The sequence below is a fragment of the Physeter macrocephalus genome, chromosome 4 (genome assembly GCF_002837175.3).
Source record: "Physeter macrocephalus isolate SW-GA chromosome 4, ASM283717v5, whole genome shotgun sequence".
NCBI lineage: Eukaryota > Metazoa > Chordata > Mammalia > Artiodactyla > Physeteridae > Physeter > Physeter macrocephalus.
Genome location: NC_041217.1, coordinates 30,386,483 through 30,410,500, shown reverse-complemented (window position 1 = coordinate 30,410,500; position 24,018 = coordinate 30,386,483). Strand labels below are relative to the sequence as shown.

At 37.1% G+C, this 24,018-nt stretch overlaps 1 protein-coding gene across 9 annotated transcripts in view; it reads right to left on the bottom strand.

Annotated features, from left to right (window-relative positions):
- The window catches only part of PLA2G4A (phospholipase A2 group IVA), a 164,823-nt gene that overhangs the window by 46,020 nt on the left and 94,785 nt on the right, over window positions 1-24,018 (bottom strand). For all 9 annotated transcript variants that reach the window (XR_008617046.1, XM_024133765.3, XM_024133766.2 and 6 more), the window contains exons 6-8: window positions 22,859-22,896; window positions 19,906-20,047; window positions 6,952-7,088 (exon numbers count right to left, since the gene is read on the bottom strand). Coding sequence is in view for 8 of the 9 variants with exons in the window: in XM_024133765.3 (XP_023989533.1) it covers window positions 6,952-7,088; window positions 19,906-20,047; window positions 22,859-22,896 (317 nt within the window). In the remaining variant the exon portion in view is untranslated. The remainder of the gene's footprint in view (window positions 1-6,951; window positions 7,089-19,905; window positions 20,048-22,858; window positions 22,897-24,018) is intronic.

The following is a 24,018-nucleotide window of genomic DNA, read 5'->3' as shown; positions in this document are numbered from 1 at the left end:
GCACAGGGAGATCAGCTAGGTGGTTTGTGACCACCTAGAGGGGTGGGATAGGGAGGGTGGGAGGGAGGGAGACGCAAGAGGGAAGAGATATGGGAACATATGTATATGTATAACTGATTCACTTTGTTATAAAGCAGAAACTAACACACCATAGTAAAGCAATTATACTCCAAAAAAGATGTTAAAAAAAAAAACTATTACAGAAAAAAAAAATTTTTTTAATATAAATTAATAACATGTTCACAGTTCCCCAATTAATAATAGAACTCGAATTTAAAATCTGTCCTCTCCCCTGATAGCCTTTATTTAAAAAAAATCTTTAAAGTAAGATTTCAGTTCTTAGAGATCAAACTACTCCCACTACACATTAAATTAGAATTTCTTGTTGGATTCAGAGTTCTTTAGAGACAAACTGAGAATAATTAAAACTTAACAAATGAAGAGTGATGACAGACCTAAAATGGAACACATGCTCTGCAAAAAAATTAAACATTCTTAAAAGATCTTTATTATATAAACTGGATTCTTAACATTTCTCACAACATGAGATAACGATAAAACAGATAGACTTACTCTGAACTCAAGCCTGGTATAATCACCAAATATCTATTAGAAATACAGGTGAGATTGCTAGAAAGATGCAGAGTCCATCCATTCCTATAGTTATTCCAAGGTCTACCACATGATTCATCTAGATGAAAAAAGATCTGATTCTGGACCTCATCATGCTTTTCAATAAATGCACACATTGGTGTAATGATATTGGTTTGTATTTAAGGATACAATAAAAATGGGAAAATAAAACTTCTCTTTGAGTCTCTAAGTGATCAGTTCTGGAACTATTCAGGATATGTTTCATTCTTTATGAGAACATTAAGAAATTCTTTACTGGTCTTAGTATCTAGAATAATTTCTATATCCATGGATCATTGGCTTACCCTTAACTTATTAAAAATGTGCATTATATAACTGTGCATAGTTTGGATTTTGCCTTGAATTCTAGAAACCTGAAACCAAAGTCTGTGTCTCATGCCTCCCAAAGCTACAGGTTATAGCATGAACTTTTAATCTAGTTTCTAGTTTTATACATATATATATATTACACACACACAAACATACTTTTTTCCACTTCTATCTTTATTGTATGCTATCCAGTTTTACTTTATTACTAAGATACATCAAATCCTTTCCTTAATGAAGCAGGATAAAAATAAGGAAAAGAATCAAAAAAACAATGTCAGCAGAAATCAATTTAGCCACAGAATTTTTTTTTAAGGTGGGTGAAGAGGAAATGATAAGATCATTCTGCTATTGGAAGTTGTCATTTCTAACTGTTCAGCAGAATGATGTAATTACTCACATCTCATTCACGTTATTTAAGACTTCTTTTCTCCTCTATATTTAGTTGGTCTTTAAAATGAATCAACGTATGATTCTAACAAGTGCCTCAGCCTCATGGATTTCCTCCAGCAAGATCTGGAGGCTCCTCTTTTCTCTTCCCTTCCTCCCAATGTTCGCCATTGGATCTAGACTAAGAAAATCCTTCCTCTGACGTTCAGAGATTGCTCAAAACCTAGGAATCTGTGCCACAGTTTCAGGGGCAGATCATTTTAAGAGGTCAAGTGTATATGCATGTCAGTCCAGTTCTCTCTTTTTTGCTCCATGTAGAACGGTTGCAGTCCATTTCTGCTCTCTAAAGGTTGAAGTAAACTCATTCGCTTGGGGAGTCTCTCTCTACCCCTTTCTCTCTTTCTTTCCCTCCCATGAAGCAGTTGGCTCGAGTATACAAGCCCTATGGAAAGACATAAAGACCTAGAATACCTCAACCATTTGCATTGTAAAGCAGAGATAATGTTCTCTGCTTGTTCAGCATTTATGAGCCCATTTTCCTTAGAAGTAATAAGTGTGAGTTGGATAGACATTTCATGACATCATTATGGTGACATCTAAGACTTGGATTTTGGCTTTGGTGACAGCTAAAGATGGAATAGCAGGCAATGATCAGTTTTCCTTAAATTGCTTTTTTTGCTTTTTATTTGTTTGTTTGTTTCTTTGATTGCACCAAGGCAGAATTCAGCTATCATAAGCTTCTGTGGACATATTACCATCTAAAGCACACAAGCATCAACTCTGTAGTTAAGCCTTAATTTTCATCTCTTCACCAATAAGTGACTCCCAATTATACCAATCAAGTTTCAAAAACTAAGTGTCTTAGACATAGCAGGGCCTCTATAAATAATTATTGAATGAAAGGGTCTTCAATTTATTTCTCTATAAATCTGAAAATATTCATCTCTAATTTTTCAATATATTTATATGATGGGACACCTCATTCTCTCCATATGAATGCATTTTAGGCTAAGTACAAAGTTAAAAAAAAATTTAAATTATGCCAGGGAACAAGGAATTCTCAGTTCACTTTCTGCCTCCAAATCACAGAGTCAAAGTTTTAAAATATCAGTGTCTGGCTCCCCAGGACCTTTCTAATCAGAATCTTCAGGGGTAAACATTTAGAATTTCTCTGTTTAAAAAAGTGCCAGAAGTGATTTTTATATGCAGTTAAGGTTTGGAATGTCTTAACAAGACCCTCGACATTGTGAAGCAAATATCCTGAAATCCTAAAGAAATTCCTAGATTAATTTTCCCCCAAAATGCAGTACTTATGCAAGTCTTCATTTAGTCATTAAACATGTGACAAGTGGGAGAGGTTCGTTAGCACAGTCCTCACCTCAAACACATATTTTCTCTAACATAATCTTGATCTTTTAGCCTATCATTTCTTACAGGCCAGTTCCTATTAAAATTGGTTCATTTTTCAATGTCCCACTAATTCTTCAGATGTTAAATTGAAAGTTTTCATTCTTGAATTCTTTTTTATACCTTAATGAATTGGGTCCCATTGCCTATAGACACAGAGCTGCTCTCATTTCTCTTTAGACGGTAATGTCATACAAACACAGCAGTCAAAATCCAATAGCCCTGTGACACCACAAATGAACAGCTGTGCTGAGGAAGAGAGCTGTGCTCACTGAGCAAAAGAACACAGGATTACTGTTACTAGTTCACTCAGGCCAGTTCTCCTGCTCGGCTAATTCTTACATCTAATGAATAACAACTATCATCCAAAAATAATTTCAGAAATAATTATCATAAAGATAGTATCAATTATAAGAAAAGCTTTGTCTTACATAAAATTCTCTTCTGTGATCACAGAAAACTTTACGGGAGGTCCAAGCCTTCTCCAGATAGTTCCATAATTTGTGCCAGGTAATGGTCATGTATCAGCAGAATATAAAAACTTATACAACACAAGAGTGTACTTTCTTTTTCCAAGTGTTTCCAAATTCCTTCCTTGGAACTTTCTACCTTTTCACGTATAGTGTTTGAGAGAAAATTGTTAATATGAATCATCCTGACCACCTTTTATTTTGTCTCAGGAAGTGTCTCTTTCCTCCATGGTTAATAGCTTCACTTGGGTGGGAGGGAGGGAGACGCAAGAGGGAAGAGATATGGGAACATATGTATATGTATAACTGATTCACTTTGTTGTAAAGGAGAAACTAACACACTATTGTAAAACAGTTATACTCCACTAAAGATGTTAAAAAAATTTAAAAAAAAAATAGCTTCACTTGTGCTTTTTATCTTGTCCTGTCCTGTCTCTGCCCGAATCTCTTTATATCCAAGATCCATCTATTTCTTTATCTTCCATCTATCCCTCTACACTATTTCCTGCACCTCAGACTTCTACAAAAATGCTCTAGTCTTTTCTATTCTGAAAACAAAATAAAACAAAAACATTTCCTGGGTCCTATATTCCCCGTCTTGAAATAATAGATGGCTCCTACTAAGGTTCACATTCCCACCTTTCTTTCTTTCATCTCCTATTCATTTCTTATTTGTAATTTCATAATCAAAAGTGCCCTTCATTTACTTTATCTAGTAATTTTCACTAAAACCATGAAATCTCCAAACCCAGTTCTAAGCGAAGCTTCTCATAGATTTTTCCTCTATTAAAATACCCACTACTTTGTGAAGCACTCCCACGCTTGACCCCTGCAAACTCATCTTCCCTTGATTCTCTTCTCTGATGGCTACTCTGCATTGTCCATTAGGGTTTTCTTTCTCCCTTCCTTCTTTCCTTCCTTCCTCCTTCCTTCCTCCTTCCTTCCTTCCTCCTTCCTTCCTCCTTCCTTCCTTCCTTCCTCTCTTTCTTTCTTTCTTTCTCTCTCTCTCCTTCTCTCTCTCCTTCTCTCTGTTTCTCTCCTTTCTTTCTTTCTTTCTTTCTTTCTTTCTTTCTTTCTTTCTTTCTTTCTTTCTTCCTTCCTTCCTTCCTTCCTTCCTTCCTGCCTTCCTTCCTTCCAGTAATTTTTTGGATGTTTTGAAGAACTACGAATTAAATTATTGATGGTAATAGCTGAAGTGGTAGAAATTGGTGAAATTACCAAGGGAGGATGCGTCGATATAATAGAACAAAAGGGAGGTCCTGGAGGAAAGCTCATTTTAAGGAGAAAAGTAGTGGAAGTAGAAAAGACAGCTATGAGGAGAGAGCAATCAGAGAGGATGGGGGGAAAAGGCATGGTAGGAGGGATTTGAAAGAGGGACAATTCAATGTGTGAAGTATCTCAACTCCCAACTTCATCCTCCCTGACTCCCCCCAAAAGTTGAGGAGAATAAGAACTTCAAAAGACACCATTATATTTGGAAATTATGTGGCCCCTTGGTGAAAAATGATTGTAGGATTTTAGGAGTACATGGATTTTAAGGAAATAGAATAACTAAGAAAAGGCTTCAGTTCAGTGCTTTGTGACCACCTAAAGGGGTGGGATAGGGAGGGTGGGAGGGAGATGCAAGAGGGAGGGGATATGGGTATATATGTATACGTATAGCTGAAACTAATACACCATTGTAAAGCAATTATGCTCCAATAACGATGTTAAAAAAAAAAGAGATAGGCTAATTCTAAAGTCAACTTCCTGCGACATTAAAATGTATACATTAAAAAAAAAAAAGAAAAGGCTAACTTTTGAGGAAATTAGACACTGAAGGATAGAGCAGGAATTTAAGGTGGCCTATAGTATTTAAATGATTGGCCTGTAACATCTAAAATTCTCTTAATTACATTTTGTAGGACTTGTTTTCAGAACCCTGAGAGGGGATCTTAGATGTTTTCCCAAATCTATATCCAAAGCAATGACTGCAGCTCTAATTAAACACAAATATACACTATGACACCACTAAAATAGCACTCAAGGCCTGGTCTTTCTTTGTTAGATGAATTTAAGAAAGCAAGCTTCTTGCAATGTATTAGTCAGTGATGGACCACAGGGATCTAAAAATCAGTGAATACAGATAAAGAAAACTACCTGAAGAGTAATAATAAAATGCTTGAATAGGTGAATTAATCTAAGGGTCCAAGTTTTTCCAGCACATTCATATTACTCATTAAACAGGCAGGTGCATGCTCTTTCCTTCAAGGGAAAGAATAATGATGGGCTACACCTTTCTTTCAAAAAAGACAAATCATTTTGAGAGTACATACAAAGAAGGTGGCAACCATGGTTCTAAGTTTTTGTTTTTTAGCTAAAGAATCTGGTTCAAAATATTTAAGAAACTATAGACTCTTTAAACGTGAATCTCTATGTAGAACAGGGGTCCCCAACCCCCGGGCCACGGACCGTTAGGAACCGGGCCACGCAGCAGGAGGTGAGCATTAGGCAAGCGAGTGAAGCTTCATCTGCCTCTCCCCATTGCTGGCATTACCTCCTGAACCATCTCCCCCCCAATGGAAAAATTGTCTTCCATGAAACCGGTCCCTGGTGCTAAAAAGGTTGGGGACCACTGACGTAGAATATATAGCTGTCCAAGAAAATGTTCTGGTTTAGTTGAAAGAACCTAGAGTAGGGGATCGAAATCCTAAGTCCATATGTTGGCTCTGCTAGTGATCTTGGACAAATCACTTGCCTTCTGAATCATATTTTCTTTACTTGAAAGATGAAGAAACTCATAGCCATCTCACAGGATGAGAAGACACAGAAATTTTAAAATATAGAAATATATAATATATATTATTATATATATTGTAATTATGATATATACTTATATAATACATGTTATATATTTATGTAAAATAAAATATTATAAAAGATAAGTTTTATCATGGCTGAGTGACTAAAAGGCCTTATAAGCCAATATCAGAAGTTCTATAATAAGGTGATAACTTTTATTTGAGACATCTAAGCAAGGACTAAATATTTGATTTTCAATGTACTTATGTGAGGTAAGCAAACCAAAAAGTACATAGTATTGTCTTTGAAAATGTTTTATAAATATATTCTTGAAAAGGCAAATCTACAGTATACAAATATTATACATGCAGATGCTTTAACTCTGTCTCCAAATTTAGCTGAGCTTAGATACATATAAAGGATTAATTTCATAATTAGATATAAATTAGTGAAATTTATTGCATTTCTTCATTCAAAAGTTGTTTCCTTCTTCTGTATACTAAGGTATCTTGCATTTCATTCTATTTGCCTTAAAGAAGAAAATGAATACCTAGTGAATCATGTAGACTTAGACATGATCGCTGCAAGATTACAAATCAGTAAATTATAGGAAGATTAAATCAATTATGGGTGGAGTATGTTATTCCACTTCTGAGATATTTCTATAGAATTATTTCAATTGACCTTGTTTTTGTTTTATGTTTAACTACATTTTAAGTCACAAATGGGCTTAAAGGGAGCAAACTTATGACAACAGTCATCATTAGGTATGAATTTGCCTTAAAAAATATTTTTAAGAAACAAATTACTGCATCAAGCTGGAATATTTCAGTAATTTGAAGTTAATGTCAGTTTTCTAAATCCTCATTTCTTTTCTAAGTTTCAGGTAGATAAATGCTAAGCATTTAGGATGATAAAACTAAGATTTAAAATGTATACTAACCACGTAGATCCAGAAAGACCAGCAATGTAGGTAGCGCAATCTAAAATTCCTGATTCATACAGTGCCTTCATCACACCGGAGAATCCTACCATGGCTCGGAACCCCCCACCTGAGCCCAGTATGGCCACCACAGGCACCTGGAATGATGAAACACAGAGATCATTTGTAAAGTAAAATCATAAAATATGTCATTTTCATTTCTGTTTTTCTATGTCCCACATTTGGTAACAAAGAATTGTAAGTTCACTCATACCTTGATAATATCGAATTGTTAAAAAGAAGAAAATAATGTTTCATTGAAGAAAATCAAGAATTAATGTCTATTAGAAAGCAGACATTATTAAAATAGCCAACTAACTCTGTTTGATAACAACAACAATAGCAACAATAATCCTTTATATTTGCTTGACTCCTTGCAGTTTGGGGCTTGCTTTTGGGTGTAGTTTTTTATTTTTATTTGATCCTCTCAAAATTGCTGTAAAATGAGCAAAAAAGTATTTGCTCATTTTCAGATGGAAGTTCTGAAAGGATGCTATTACTTGTATAAGATCTATTAGCTGGTAATCTGCAGTTGAGTAAGCACCTTGCCTTCTTGGTTCAGAATTCTTAGCACTCCTTTATGCTGACCCATTTCAAAAATATGCTATTACTTAAGCCATCAAAAAGAACTTAATCAACTACAAAAAAAACCTATAAAATTTATTTCTTCATTCTTTAATTCATTCATCAATCTGATTAAGTGGTCTCTATGTTTCAAGTATCCCCAGGGTGGATCTGGGGAATATAGTTAATTTGAGTGAGGCAGAAATGTAATAATAATTATGACAACAAGAAACACAGGAATAGATGATATTCACTGAGCTCTTATTATCTGGTAGGAGCTGTTAGTATTTTACAGAAATTGTCTTATTTAATCTTCACAAAATCACTATGAGGTTTCCATTTTACAGATGAGGAAACCAATGCACTTAAAACCAAGACCTTGAAAACTTTTTCAGGGTCATGCAACCAATAAATAGCAGAGTTGAGTCAAGAGTCAAACCCCAGGCTCCTGGTAGTACACCTTACCAAAGTCAAATGCTACAGGCTGGCAGTACATGAGGTCTAGAAGATGTGGTCAATTTCAGTCAGAGGGATTGGAGTGGTGGAGCAAGTTTCACAAAGAAGAAACCTGAGCTTGATATTAAAGATGCACAGTTATTCCATAGGGAGAGATGAGGGCAGGGAAGGAGGCTGCTCTGGAGATGGGAGCAGCATAAGCCAATGAAGAGTTTTTGCAGTAAAATAGGCTGTCTATAACGTGACTGAAATGCAAGGGTGTTTCCTTGAAGAGGGAGATATTGTCATTTTCCTTGTGGTCCTGAACCATTATTGCCTAAGAGAGCTGGTTGTTTCCCTATACCCAGCAGTTCTCAAAGTGTGCATAGTTTTTAGGGGGTCCACAAGGTCAAAACTATTTTCATAATAGCAGGAAGATCTTATCTTCCTTTTTTTCATTCTCATTCTCTCATGAGTGTACAAAGGAGTTTTTCAGAGACTACATGATGTGTGATATAGCAACATTTGAATTTAAAAGCAGATATGAGAATACACCTGCATTGTGTTCCCAGAACTTGGATCCTGACTCTTGGGTGTCACTCACCAATGTGATAAATAAATAAATAAATAAATAAATAAATATATACACAGAATCATTATTTTAGAACTAAAAAGATGAAAAAGCCTACAGAATTCTTTCATAGAGAAAGGGAAGTCTCTAGAGGTTAGGTCTTATTGGAGGTAGAACAGTGAATAGCAGGACACCTAGCACTAATTTCCAAATTCAGGGCTCTTCTCTAATACTCAGTGGCCATCAAATCAGATGCAAATTGAAGACCTCATCAATGAAAACACAGTCTACCAGTTCATTGCAATGCAGCAATTTAAATGGCTTTGAACCTGTATATGTTCAGATGAACAGAATGCTCTCAAACATAGTTTTAAAATTGTAAATAAAGTAAAATATATAAGTTCTTAAAAACTTCTATGGAGAGGGAGGAAAGCTAAGATAGGAAACTAAAGTGGGTTATAAAGTGGGTGAATGGAGTATAATATAGTATTAATATTAAGAGTAGTTGTAAGGAAGCCGGATTAGAAATTAGGAGAAGAAGGAGGGATTTCGATTAGGCCTTGAATGAAGGCTTGAGTTTATAGGCAATACAATAATAGTGATAGTAATAATAATAGTAAACCATTTATTGTTACTATGTGCCAAACACTGGGCCTAAGGTCAGGCCAAAATAGGCACAAATAAGAAAGGGTATGTGATTTTGAGATGAAAAGACCAGCCTTCTTATTGTAGCAGGAGTATACTAGGGAGTTGGGAAAAATAAGACTATGAAGGGCTTTGAGGGGAAAAGAAGTCAGAGGGGATTTTAAGCCTGTTGATTTGGTTACTTGCAACACTAACATTAAACCCAATACAAGTCAGGTAGTTCAGAGTAAAAAAATTCTTAGTAACAGATTACACTGTTTCATTTCAACATATAACACACAACCTGTGCTATTGTTCAGAGAGAGATTTCATAAGAGAAGTTGGAAAATTGAACATAAAATCTCTTTAATCCTGAGAAAACAACTCCCCAGATGTCCTTCTTCATGTGCCAGTAGCCCAACACATACTTATGGATGACTTTTTTATGTCATGAATTTTCTGGAAACAGCCACTTATTAAACTGGGATTCATGTGTTATGTAACCCATTGTTTTCATTATTGCTTTACACTAATTCTTCATCGGCAGGCGGACGCGCAACCACTGCGCCACTAGGGAAGCCCTACACTAATTCTTTTTTTACCTACTTTTTTTTTTTTTTTTTTCGGTACGCGGGCCTCTCACTGCTGTGGCCTCTCCCGTTGCCGAGCACAGGCTCCGGACGCGCAGGCTCAGTGGCCATGGCTCACGGGCCCAGCCGCTCCGCGGCATGTGGGATCTTCCCGGACCGGGGCACGAACCCGTGTCCCCTGCATCGGCAGGCGGGCTCTCAACCACTGTGCCACCAGGGAAGCCCTACACTAATTCTTAAAGAGGGTTTTCAGGTAAGATATTTAAGTCAGAAATTTGGGTTGCTGTCAGGTGAAAGAAAGTGTCATACTATTTGTACATAAAAATTGAATAATGAAATAATTGAATGACTGTATAGATTATAATTTATCCTCTATTTATTGCACATGAATTAATCTGTTTTTATCCATCATTTAATTTTCACAACTCTATGAGATATATATTATTACCATTTTATATGTATAATTTCTGGTCTATTTCCTTTTTTTTTTTTTGCTTGCAGGATCTTAGTTCCCCAACCAGGGATTGAACCCGGGCCCCAGGAGTGCAAGCCCAGAATCCTAACCACTAGGCCATCAGGGAACTCCCTATTACCATTTTAAAGATAAAGGAACTGAAACACAAAGAAGATAATTTTTCCGCTGTCTCAAATCTAGAAAGTGGTATCTTGCGGATTTAAAGCCGGGTCTGTCAGACTCCAAAGCTTTTAATTCACTCTACTCCATTCTGTCTCTGAAAGCTTCCCCTACAACTAGGGGGACCTAGGTAAAGAAAATCCTCTTTGGACTCCTTACTTATATGTAAAAATATTGGGTAGAATTAATGAATTTGAAGCTTTTTGCTACTGGTAGTTCTATATTCTATAACTCATACAGAATATGAAATGTTAAACCATAAAATTATAAATTTTTATTAACTATGAAAAAGAAAGGGAAATTAGACTTATGAAGAAAATTTATTTCATTTAATCTTCTCATCCCTCATTGGGAGATTGGGATTGACATATATACACTAATATGTATAAAAGAGATAAGTAATAAGAACCTGCTGTATAAAAAATAAATAAATAAAATTCAAAAACAAAAAATCTTCTCATCCCCCCAAAATCATTATTATTTTCACATCTCAGAAGAGGAGGTATGGAGTGTACACATATAATACCTTGTTCACATCCAGATTGCTGATAACCAGGATGTGAGCCGAGGTGTCACTGACATGTAATTCATGCTCTTTCCTTTTCCCCATTATTCAGAAAGAAAAGAATAATCTTTATTGAGAGGAAACCATTTGATATTTAGCCAAATTACATTTCAGATTCATGTATCACTTCAGATGATAGCACAATGTTATGCAATAAATAGACTAACTTTGGATGTTTTAATAGTGATAGTTATTCTGAAATAACTTTCAAAGAATAACTGAGGACTTATAAGGTGCAGCTGTTAGTCTGGGCTTTAAATCTAAAAAAATCAAACAAATTAAAGTTGCCAAGAGTTTTTAGGTTATATTTAGACTTAAGTGAACCAATATTTGTGTATAAATGATATCAATGAATATTTCTCATACTTCTCTCATACGATTACAGGAAATGAATTTTTATTTACCAAAGACGCTGTGTTTTGATTAAATTATCTTCATGCATTGGCTTGCAGATATTATTAATTTCCTCCCTCACAAAAGAAAATTCTAAAGTGCTCAAGGATTTTTTTTTATGTTTTCATAGATTTTAAGTTCTGACAATTATATAAAGACTTTTGCCTCCCTGGTTCCTGTATTAGTCAGGGTTCTCCAGAGAAATGGAACCAATAGGTAGGTAGATACATAGGAAGGTAGGCTATCTATCTATCTATCTATCTATCTATCTATCTATGGAACTGGATCACACAGGTGTGAGGAATGGCAAGTCCAAATTTGCAGTATGGAACAGCAGGCTCCAAACTCTGGAGAAATAATGCAGTTTTAGTCCAAACACCAGCAGGCAGAAACCCAGGAGAGCTGATGCCTGAGATGAAGTCCAAGGGTAGTCTGCTGGAGAATTCCCTCTTGTTTGGTGAGGCTGGTCTTTTTGTTCTATTCAGGCCTTTGACTGATTAGATTGGGGCCCACCCACATTACAGATGACAACCTGATTACATAAATTTCACTGACTTAAATATTAATTGCATCAAAAAACATCCTCCAAGTTGATGCAAATTGACCATCACAAGTCCACCCCTTCTCAACTCGGCAGCCATATACCTCTCCTTCAACCATACTTAATATCCAAAGAAAGACAATAACAAGGTCATACTCCTGGCTAACATGATACAGATATCCTGTGTACAACTGGAAATGCACTAATCCTTTCCCCAGAAAAGGATACAAAGTCCTTAAACAATGCTTATTCTTCTCATTGATACGTCATAACTTAAATATGAATCTGTTTTTGTATTTCTGTGTGTACATGCACACACACACAAACATATTCATAACAAACTAAGGAAGAAATACTCATGGCAAATACAGTCTCATTTCTGTAACTGGTCATCTGGTCATAGCTGGTATTTATAACTACCTTCTTTCACTATCCATTCTGTATTTTCTTTGCCTTCAACAAGCACCTCAGCTGGTGAGTAACCAAACCTTCATTCCTGAAGGGTCTGGGTCATTAGTAGTCCTTCCTGGATTGGGTTCTTATAGTTTTCCATTGACTTAACTCATGGCATGATAATACTAAGAGACACCGCAGAGGATATCTTGTATTCCAGACATCCTTTTCATTACCTCCACCTTAGAGGAGGAGTCCAATCTCCCTTTAATAGTCAGGATCAACCACCCCAGCCAAGAGAGTAGCTCCCTTCTTTGCGTGTTGGTTCAAAGGCATGAGGAGCCCAAAAGGTCAGGCAGCAGTATTAAATTACAGTTCAGTAGAATCATTGTTCCACTTCTGGTGGGAGCATTCCTTCCATCTTAGAACTAAGACCTCTAAGTCGGAAGACTATAAGGTCACACAGACAGGAAATGAATATTTTGCTAGTGGGTCACTAGGGGTGATAGTGAGCAGTGCCATTCCCACTTCCACTCCTGGGCCCAGGAATCCTGGGGATAAACAGCACCAATACTGGATGCTGAGTCAGAGCACTTACAGTCTCCTGGAAAACCGTGTTCCAGCCCTGCAGGATATTGCCACAGAGCTCACACTATAACTGAGTCTTCAAAAGGTATTCTGCCATTCTATCAAGCTAGTTACTTCATGATGGTGGAGAACATGGTAAGGCTGGTAAATTCCATGACATGGCCCGTTGACATCCTTCATCTGCTGTGAGGTGAGTTCCTTGATCAGAATGCTGTGTGGAATATTGTGACTAAGGCATTTTGTATATCTACAGGTGGTAGTTTGGGCAGAATCCTTGAGTGCAGGGAAGGCAAATCTGCATCCAGAATAAGTGTTTATTCAGGTAAAAACAAAGCATGCCCCTTCCAGGATGGCAGAAGTCCAGTGTAATCAATCTGCCACCAGGTAGCTGACTGATGACCCATAGGAATGTTACTATTTTGGGGACTCAGTGTTGTTGGGGACTCTGATGCTGGCCAGTTGAGTACTCAGCAGCTGCTGCAGCCAGCTCAGCCTTGGTGAATGGAAGACCACGTTGCTGAGCCCTGCAGCTGTCCTCTTTCAAGTGGTGCCTAAATAGTGTGTATAATCACCTCTAACAAGGCCCAAGTTTTCTCTCCTTTTGTCAACTGATCGAAGGGATCTCCCCCATGAGGCTCTGGGTGGAGGATGGAAAAGAGAAGGCAGTGTAACAGGAATGGGGAACATGGACATTTGGGCCACTTCTTCATGGAACTTATTTGTATCTTCAGGGCCTGTTCAGCCCAGTTTCATATACTCCACTTCCATCTGATGATGGAGTGCATCTGTGCACACCCAATTTTATGGCTTGGTGGGTCAGATAACATGATGGTCAGCTCAGGTCACATGATAACTTGGTCACTCATGGTTAAGCAATCAATCTCTACTATGGCCCAGTAAGCAGGCCAAAAGCTATTTTTCAAAGGACGGTAGTTATCCACAGAGGATGGCAAGGCCTAACACCAATTTCACCTACCACAGTATCCCTATCTGCCACACACACTTCAAGCATCAATGGATCTGAATGGTCATATGGCCCAAGGGGCAGAGCAGCTTACACAGTCACTGAGTCCTGTTGGAGAGCCTTCTCTTGCTCTGGGTCCCATTCAAAACTAGCTAAGGGGAGTTCAAACTGTTTGCCCCAAAAAGTTTACAATCTAAAAGGAATAAGAATTGACACAGCAAAGTGCTATTGTCATAATGAAGGTGGAAGCAAGAGGAAGAATATTGTAGATGAAGAAAACAGAATAAACAAAGGAATAAAAATTCTTATTGACAACTCAAGGTCGATTTCTATTACCTCCTGCAGAAACTATTTTGCTTTGCCTCCCCCTCTGTCACTAGACAGTCTCTTTTTTCTCTAGTTTTTCACTTAATTTATCTGACAAACTTAAGTACAGAATAGCACTCTATATAATAGATTATATTATTTAAGGACCACTATATACTTCTATTTTCATCCAAAGCTATCTAATTGTATATTCCTTATATTCTGCCTTGACAGGAAACATTTCCTCCTTTATTCTTTGATGAAGTTTGGAGTAAAATTTCCTTCTCTCATTTCCCTGCTATTCTAATTCCAGATCTGAGTGCCCCAACCAGCTTTGCTCCCTTTATGGTCAGTTACGTGGGGACATGAAAACTGTAAAGCAGCATTTCACTTCACAGACGAGACTGTAATCTGGAAAATACATCTGACCAAAAGCTATTTTGGAACAAGAAAATTTAAAAGAAGTGGCCTCTAAATAACCCTAATATGTCAAAAATTCCCATGCACATAGTGTTACAGATATTACTCATAGGAACGATCTCAGCCCTTTATTTATGGAGAAATTATACTAATCAGAGACAGTGTTCTAACAACAAGCTTACTTATCAGATTTTAATTCCACAACAACAAAGTTGAAAGAGAAAGGGGTGATTTGAAGAAATTACTTCAAGGGAATATATAGAGCATGGAGAAATGGCAGTTGATTGCAAAGGCCACAGACATGACAGCACTTAAATCAGTTCAGTCTGGGCAAAGAATTACGTTTTTTAGAACGACTTCCATCCAAATGATTAAAATCAATACATATTAACCTTTTTTTTTATTGAGAGTAATTTTTTTAAAGTCTTATTACTTAAGAGAAGAAACTCTTGGATTACTAGAAACCTTAAGTATTTAACTAATTCATTATTTTTCATTAGGAAAGCTAATGAAAAATTTTAGCTAAGCTAAAGCTTAGCTTTCATTAGGAAAGCTAAGGTTTTATTGAATTTGACATTGTCCTGGGGTGTTACGTAATAGCAACACCCATGTATTGGTTTAATAGCTACTATCGTATTGAGTAACTAAGATGTGCTTTACACATTGGTCGGGCTGCTTAGTCCTCATCCTTTTAGCTGAATGAGACATTGTCTCCATTTTACAAGTGAAGTAGAGGAAAGAAGCAAGGCGCCCAAATTCATTTAACATTTTAATTTGACACTGATGTCCCAAACTGGATGCTGCAAACCATTTGTTGAAAACTGGGGACAAGACAGGCACCGTCTCTGCATCGAGAATTGAGTAGGGCTGTTCCATCTTAGACAGCAGCCCGCTCCTCCTTACCTTCAGGAGGCCAACCAGCCAGTAGTGAAAGTGAAAGTGACAGTGAAGAAAGTGAGGATCTTGGCAGGGAACAAGGGAAATGGGAGTTTAAGAGGCCCTTGGCCAAGGAGAAACACAAAATAGGAAAATGATATTTGTGTTATGGGAATGGGTGGTGCTGAATATATCTAAACGGATGATTTCTGCCAAGAGAAAAAAATGGCTTGACCAAATCCAAAACAACAACATCAAAAGTTTTAATTTGAGGAATGACTTCCAAAAACACGAGTTTAATATTTTTGAAGACTAGCCCAGAGAAAAGCATAATTACCTCATTCTCCATCTGCTGCAGAAAAGCCAATCTGTATGAATATTAAGCCAAATTTCATTTTCCCAGGAAGATTCCTTTTCACAAAAGGAGGAGTGCCTGGGAGGTGAGGCAGAAACTTTCCTTTCGAAAAGGAAAACCTAAGACCAAAGGCTACTGGACATCTGCGCCAATATGCCCCACAGACTTTCTAATGCAGCCATTCAGACTGGGATCTTTTCATCCAAGCCTTCTCAGGAGATCAGCTGGGTGCCTTGTGTCCACCTAGAGGCATGGGATAGGGAGGGTGGGAGGGAGACGCAAGAGAGAGGGGATATGGGGATATATGTATACGTATAGCTGATTCACTTCGTTATACAGCAGAAACTAACACACCATTGTAAAGCAATTATACTCCAATAAAGATGTTAAAAAAAAAAATAGAGGGCTTCCCTGGTAGCGCAGTGGTTAAGAATCCGCCTGCCAATGCAGGGAACACGGGTTTGAGCCCTGGTCCAGGAAGATCCCACATGCCGCGGAGCAACTAAGCCTGGGCACCACAACTACTGAGCCTGCGCTCTAGAACCCGTGAGCCACAACTACTGAAGCCCACGCACCTAGAGCCCATGCTTCACAACAAGAGAAGCCACCGCAATGAGAAGCCTGCGCACCACAACAAAGAGTAGCCCCTGCTTACCGCAATTAGAGAAAGCCCGCGAACAGCAACGAAGACCCAACTCAGCCATAAATAAATAAATAAATTTATTTAAAAAAAAAAAAGAATGGGAGGCTGTTAGTTAACTGAAAAGGGGGTGGATTGGAGGGAGGGAGGGGAGGGCGAGGCCTAGGCAGAGAGAAGCAACAATGCATGCAAGAGCGCCACCTGGGAAGGGTTCTGCAGAGACCTGGAACCAAGAGGCACTTAGAGGAGGGGGCATGGGAGATTTGAGATGAACCAGGAACACATGAAGCTGGAGAGATGCTGTGAGGCCAGTCCTAAGAGCAGGGGAAGGATTTTAAGCTTGGCTTGGATAGAATCATATTTGTGTCTTGAAAAGCTCACTCTGAATTCAGTGTGAACAGAAAGTGGGAAGAAAGAGGACAGGCTTCGGTAGAACTATAGGGACCAGAGGATTTTGTGTACAGATTCAGACATGTTGAGTGTGAGATGTTAAGAATACAAGTGAAGGAATCAGAAAGAAGAGGTATAGATATTCGGGTGTGAATCTCAGAAGAGAGATTCTAGGTTGTTGATATACATGTGAAAGTTCTTAGCCCAAATGTGCTGGGTGACACATGGAAGGGAGAGAAAATTCTTAAGAGGGGCTAGGGCTGAGTCTTGAAGAACTCACATTTAAATAATGCACAGAGGAAGAAGATCTGGTAAAGGGAACCAGAGAGGCATGATGAAAATAAAGGGAAGACAGTAAGGGAAGGGTAGTGAATGATTAAAATAGTAGGAAAACATGAGTCATTTGCAGCTACAGAATTAGGGAACACAGGGCCAGAAGATCCTTTGCCTTTGTTAGCTGGTACCTGTGACTAGTAAAGCAGCTGCTGTAGAGTCATGAGGGCAGAAGCCTGAGGAAAGCAAGGAAGTCGAATGAGATTGTGTAGGAAACTTTGGAAAAGTTTGTGAAGATGAGAGAAGCAGAGCAGAAAGGAGACGGGAATGTACATTCCATGGGGATTTTTTTGGTTCCTTTTTTCTCTCTCTATATCAGAGTTTAGAGCAGGAAAATTTCATACAAACACGGAGGCAGACAACAGAGGTGCGGAGCAGCCCTGGGAGGACTGGACAGTTGCTATGTTGGGGCTCCTAACAGGGGTTTGCAATCCATATCTGAGATGATGTGACTCTGGAAAGAAAAGGCGCTGTTTCCTCCATTGAGCTCAGAGAGAAGTGACAAAGGGTAAGCCCGGGTTATGAAACATGTCAATCCTATGGCAAGAAATGAAAGATTTGTCACCTGACAACTTTTAATTTCTCTAATTAGGAGGCAAGTCTATCAGCTGTGAGGGAGGCAGAGGGTGGATCAGCAGCTGGGAGTGAAATAAAAAGCATTTTAAATAAATGGAAAGCAACTAGGCTGGGAAACACTGAAACAGCCAGCACGGGTCTCTCAAATGAAGTTGACGACCATGAATTAACAGAGGTATCCATTTCCATCACTGTTTCATCTGCTGAAATGGCTTTCTCCCCAACTGGGCTTTAAACTCACCAAGGAAAGTGACTGTTTGGTATTAACCATTTCAGTTTTATTCACCTCAAGTTCCCAGCACAGTGTCTCAACAAATGAGAAATGGCAGAAATCAAAAAAACTTGAAATATCATTTCTCTGCTCCAAGGGCATAACAATGCCAAACAAGGATGAGGACAAAAAGATGGTGTAGAACTGCTGATGGAAGGTTTACTACAGAAAAACAAACAAACAAAACACCCAAAAAGACTTCCCAGGAAGCTAGAAACTTCTGAGTAATACATACAGAAGGATGTGTCTTCAAGGACTCATTAGCCGGAGACAATAAGCAACCACAAGATGCATGATTGAAGAGCAGTCTCTTTTGTTTAAATAGAAGCTTCAATGGAGGTTTTGCTTCTCCTCCAAGCTTCCTTTTAGCAAAAATCCCCATCAGCAATATTTTACCTTAGAGTTTGCTCCCATAGTACCAAAAGCCACTCCAGAAGCCCAGACTGGCTTTCGACCCCTGCTACACCCACCTAGAAACACATTTAGAAATGTGCCATCACATGTGGGACAGGGGTACCCATCTGGCCCCCTTACTCAGAATTTATTTCTCATTTCCAGTGGCATTTTGTCCTTAATCTACAGTAATCTTTAATCTCTGGTCTGTGTGTACATGTATGGGGGTAAATATATATGCTTATATATAGATATAAAATATATATTGACTTACATATTTAATGAAAATATCTTTCTAAAAATAAATTATGTTCCTCTAAAATATTCAATTAACAGAAAAGCTCAAAGAAATAAGTAAAAAAAAAATTACCTGACATGCCACTAAGAAGAAATTTCCTTATTATCATTGCAGCAATTCATTTTTTTTTATTTTGTTTTATTGAGGTATAATTGACATACATTATATTAGTTTCAGGTGTACAACATAATGATTTGATATTTGTATGTATTGTGAAATGATCACCACAATAAGTCGTTAATATCTATCCCCACATATGGTTATAAAATTTTTTTCTTGTGATGAGGACTTTTAATATCTACTCTCTTAGCAACTTTAAAATATATAATACAGTATTATTAACTATGGCAGCAATTTATTTTTGTAGATTTCAGAAAGAAGGATAGACCTATGGATGGATGGATGGGTGGATGAATGGACAGGTAGGTAGGTAGATAGATAGGTAGACAGACAGATAGATACATGAGTGAAGGGATAAATGAATAGACAGACAAAAACTGGATTGTATAATACAAGTTACTGAACAATAAATGCCATTTACTTTGCTGGAATTTAAGGGAAGAAAAAGAAATTAAAGTACAATTGAAGGATTGTACTTTCAATATTTGTTGATGAAAATATTGTAATTTTAACATCTCTCTATAATTAGGATTATGAAAATATTAAAATGTGGAGGTTATTGTTTTAACTAGTTGGTCAATTTTGGATGATATCTTTTCACTCCCTGCTATGAAATAGTAATAATTTGAAATATTTCCCTTTATCTCCCTATTCACATCTTTTAAGAAAATTTTTTGTTAATTGTTGTCATTAAGATTTATAACATTTTGTTCTTGTTCAGTAATTATAAGTCCCACAATTGTTTAATCTTAGTCTGTATTAAAATGAATTCAATGATCATTTTATATCCTTTTATAGGTTAAACTTTTCTTACTAATGAAATGAACAACTTGTTTGTGCATCAGTCTGCCTATTCCTCTTTTAAAATCTATATATGATAAATATTACCAAATATGGGCAGCATTTGTGATGATCTTCCTCAAAGAGTTTCTGTTTATGAAACACTTACCTTATCTTAAAAAGATAGAGAAATAATGCTTAATCTCAATATTGTCACATTTGGGTGGAATTTGGGAGAAAGTACAAACAAAATTATTATTAAGTTGCAATAACATTTGAAAAATTTCCAACTCACGTCACGTGTAGAATACAAGCCTTCACTGTTCTTTGGACCCAGGAGTTTCTTCATGTTTTCCTTTATGTTTTCTTTTCTCTGTTGTCGGAAAGCTTTCTCCTGGTCACACAGAGCCATACTAAATCGGAGGTCTGGGGATGAACTGTATATAAAATAGAGATCATGAACCAATGTCCCCAGTAGCCTTGTATTTTACATTATACATTTAGGTCTAAATAATATATAGAGTCACTTTACAGGTTTCTAATTTTTGTATAAATGCTATCAACTGTATGTATTCCGCAAATCATGTTTTTCCATTGAACATTTTGTTTTTGAGATTCATCTGTGTTTATAAGTAGAACTAATTCAAATATATTTACTATTATGGAGTATTTTCATTATATAATTAGAGCACAATTTATGTATCCATAAATATTGACATTATGTCCAATTTTTTGAAACTACTATGAACAGTACCACCACAAACATGTGTATACATGTGGAAAAGTTTCCTATAATACATGCTCTTTAGGAAGAACACCTCGCTAAATCATCACAATAGATATAAAGTACTTGTCTTATTTTACAAATGAGTAAAAAAGTAATTAGAAATCTTTCAACTGTTAAAAAAATTAGCAAGTAGATATTTAAATCCAGGGCTTCTCATTCTGGAACTCATGTTCCTTGTAATGTAGTATGTTGATCATTATCTTACATTAAACATGAGAAGCATGATTTTGAAAAGATCTACAAATAAAGCAATGAACATAGATGTTTAGAAGATATCAGTACAAAAATATCTAAAAGAAAATTCAAAATATGTTGAGCAATTTTATAAATATAGTAACAGACGTATGGCTTGTGTGTGTCTTGTTTTATGTACTATCTTTAACTCTCTAATTAATTTCTTTCCTTATTTTATTTTATATTTAATGGAAGACATTCCGTGAAAAATTGAGTTTTTCTTTAATGAACATTTCATCTTATTTATTTTATTTCACTTTATTTTATTTTATTTATTTATTTATTTTGGCTGTGTTGGGGTCTTCGTTGCTGTGCGCAGGCTTTCTCTAGTTGCAGTGAGTGGGGGCTACTTTTCATCACAGCGTGCAGGTTTTTCATTGCGGCGGCTTCTTTTGTTCCGGAGCACGGGCTCTTGGCACTCGGGCTTCAGTAGCTGCGGCACGTGGGGTCAGTAGTTGTGGCGTACGGGCTTAGTTGCTCCATGGCATGTGGGAATCTTCCCGGACCAGGGATTGAACCCATGCCCACTGCATTGGCAGGCAGATTCTTTTTTTTTTTTTTAAATAGATCTCTATTGGAGTATAATTGCTTCACAATATTGTGTTAGTTTCTGTTGTACAACAAAGTGAATCAGCCCTATGTATACATATATCCCCATATCCCCTCTCTCTTGAGCCTCCCTCCCACCCTCCCTATCCCACCTCTCTAGGTCATCGCAAAGCACCAAGCTGATCTCCCTGTGCTATGCTGCTACTTCCACTAGCTAACTATTGTACATTCGGTAGTGTATATATGTTGATGCTACTCTCACTTCGCCCCAGCTTCCCCCTCCCCTCCCCCGCCATGTTCTCAAGTCCATTCTCTATGTCTATGTCTTTATTCCTGCACTGCCACTAGGTTCATCAGTACCTTTTTTTTTTTTTTTAGATTCCATATATATGTGTTAGCATATGGTATTTGTTTTTCTCTTTCTGAATTACTTCACTCTGGCAGGCGGACTCTTAATCGCCACGAGCGAAGTCCAACATTTCATTTTAGAGTCAAGACAAATTAACATATAAAAATAGAGTGTGATTAAAGTTCACTGTAAATATATAGTAAATTGCTTCTGGACCTATGTATACATTTAGCTGAGGTTTTTTTCCCAACATTTTTTTGATAACTGCTTTATTAAAGCATAATATTGTCCTAATTACACCAGTGGAGATCACTTCCCATTAAAACAAATAGAATTACTTTCATAGCCAAGTAACAAAAATATTTCTAATCTCATGCCAAAATATACCACTTGTAAGCAAGAATCGATGTAATTGAAAATAACACAACGAAAAAAGTTGGACTGTCCTTTGACACATGCTGATATATATTGAATGACAGTAGTAATTTATGTAATAATTTTTTAAGTTGAACCAACATTTTCTGGGGATCAAAATAAGAGAAATACCTAAACCTAATGTCAATGTATCCATCATCATTCATTTAGCAAATCATAAGAAATGAGAATGCTACACTAATTTTGTGATGTTCGTGTAAATAAAATGTGTACTAGTAACTCTGGGAAACCCACTTCAACAGGGAAGTTCAAGAGATGCAGAGAGGTTGAGGGAGGTGGGATCTATCAACCTCAGCATGAGGTCAGAGATGAGCTAATTCTCAAGGCAGGCCTGACTCCCCTAAGACTCACCATATGAAAATAAATAAATGAATTTCCAACATTCATTTTTGGAGACCACTTTGAAAGAGCAACACACATCATGGGACTTAACCATTTGTTTTCTTGATGATCATTATGAACAAAGACAGTCTCAATTTTCAGTTTTTCCTCTTATAGTTTCCTGTGTATGTTCATTGTCATATTTTTAATACCTATCTGAATCAGCAATGAAAATGGGCTTCAATAGCTGTATTTATTTCTATGGGAATATATATTTAACTTGAGGAAGAGCCCCTTCTAAAGGCTCTTCTTCTGACATTTATGATTTAACTACCAAACTACTGGAAAACTAAGCAAAGAATATTAGTTTTTTTTTTGTTGTTGTTGTTGTTGTTGTTTTTAATGCTGTAGTTATTAGGAGAGAGCTAAAGAAAACCAAAGTACATTTAATGCATTTTTGATACTCAAAGGTGTCAGAGTTATTTCATATATTAAAAGTGTACTCTTTAATAATTAAAATCAATCAGTGGATCACTCATAATATTTTCCATCCAACGAAATAAATGGACTTACCAAACTTCAAGAGACATTTCCAGAATCATTTCAGTGACCTAGGATAGATATATTAGTCAGATTAGGGTCATAAAATGGAAGTGCATTCTATATAATGCAAACAAAGTCAAAATAATTTTTGAGTGACAGATTATTTTTAACCTAAAAATATACTAAAAATAAAAGTAATATAGCTCCATGAAGACCCTAAATTACAGGTGTATCTCAATAAATAATTTTTTGCTATTTTTCATGAGATAAGCCTACTTTATACATCATTTGCGCCACGCGGCATGTGAGATCTTAATTTCCCAACCAGGGATTGAACCTGTTCCCCCTGCAGTGGAAGCACAGAGTCTTAACCACTGGACTTCCAGGGAAATCCTATACATCAGCGGTCCCAAATGTTTTTGGCACCAGGGACCGGTTTTGTGGAAGACAATTTTTCCACAGATTGGCAGGGGGGATGGTTTGGGGATGATTCAAGCGCATTACATTTACTGTGCATTTTATTTCCATTATTATTACATTGTAATATATAATGAAATAATTACACAACTCATCATAATGCTGACAGGAGACGGAGCTCAGGCAGTAATGCGAGCGATGGGGAGCAGCTGTAAATACAGATGAAGCTTTGCTCACTCGCCTGCAGCTCGCCTCCTGCTGTGCAGCCTGGTTCCTAACAGGCCACAGGCTGGTACTGGTCCATGGCCCAGGGGTTGCGGACCCTGCTATACATCATTTTAACAAGCATAAGAATTGCCTTGGCATGGCTATTTTCCTTCATCATTAAAAAGAAGCAGTGCATACCAAAATCATTACTCCAAAATCGTAAAAACTTCCTGAGATCTAAAAACTATGAAGATGTGTATCATTATTCTGGGGCTGTCCCTGGGCCTCAGAATCAGAGGCCAAAGTTAAAGAAAACTTGGGTGAAAATTAACACTTGTGCATTTGTGACAAGTGCAGGCTATAGTAAACTGAAGACAGAACGTCTATCCAAGGTGGACAGCAGGATCCAGGGGCCAACCAACTGTGGTCAGCTTAAGAAACATCTACAAATGGAATGTGGGGCTCAGGTTTTTATTTTTCCAACAATATATGAACCAACCAAACTTATGGGAGGAATCCATACTGTCAGTGGGCCAATTTGGGTTTAATAAAAAAAAGAATGACTA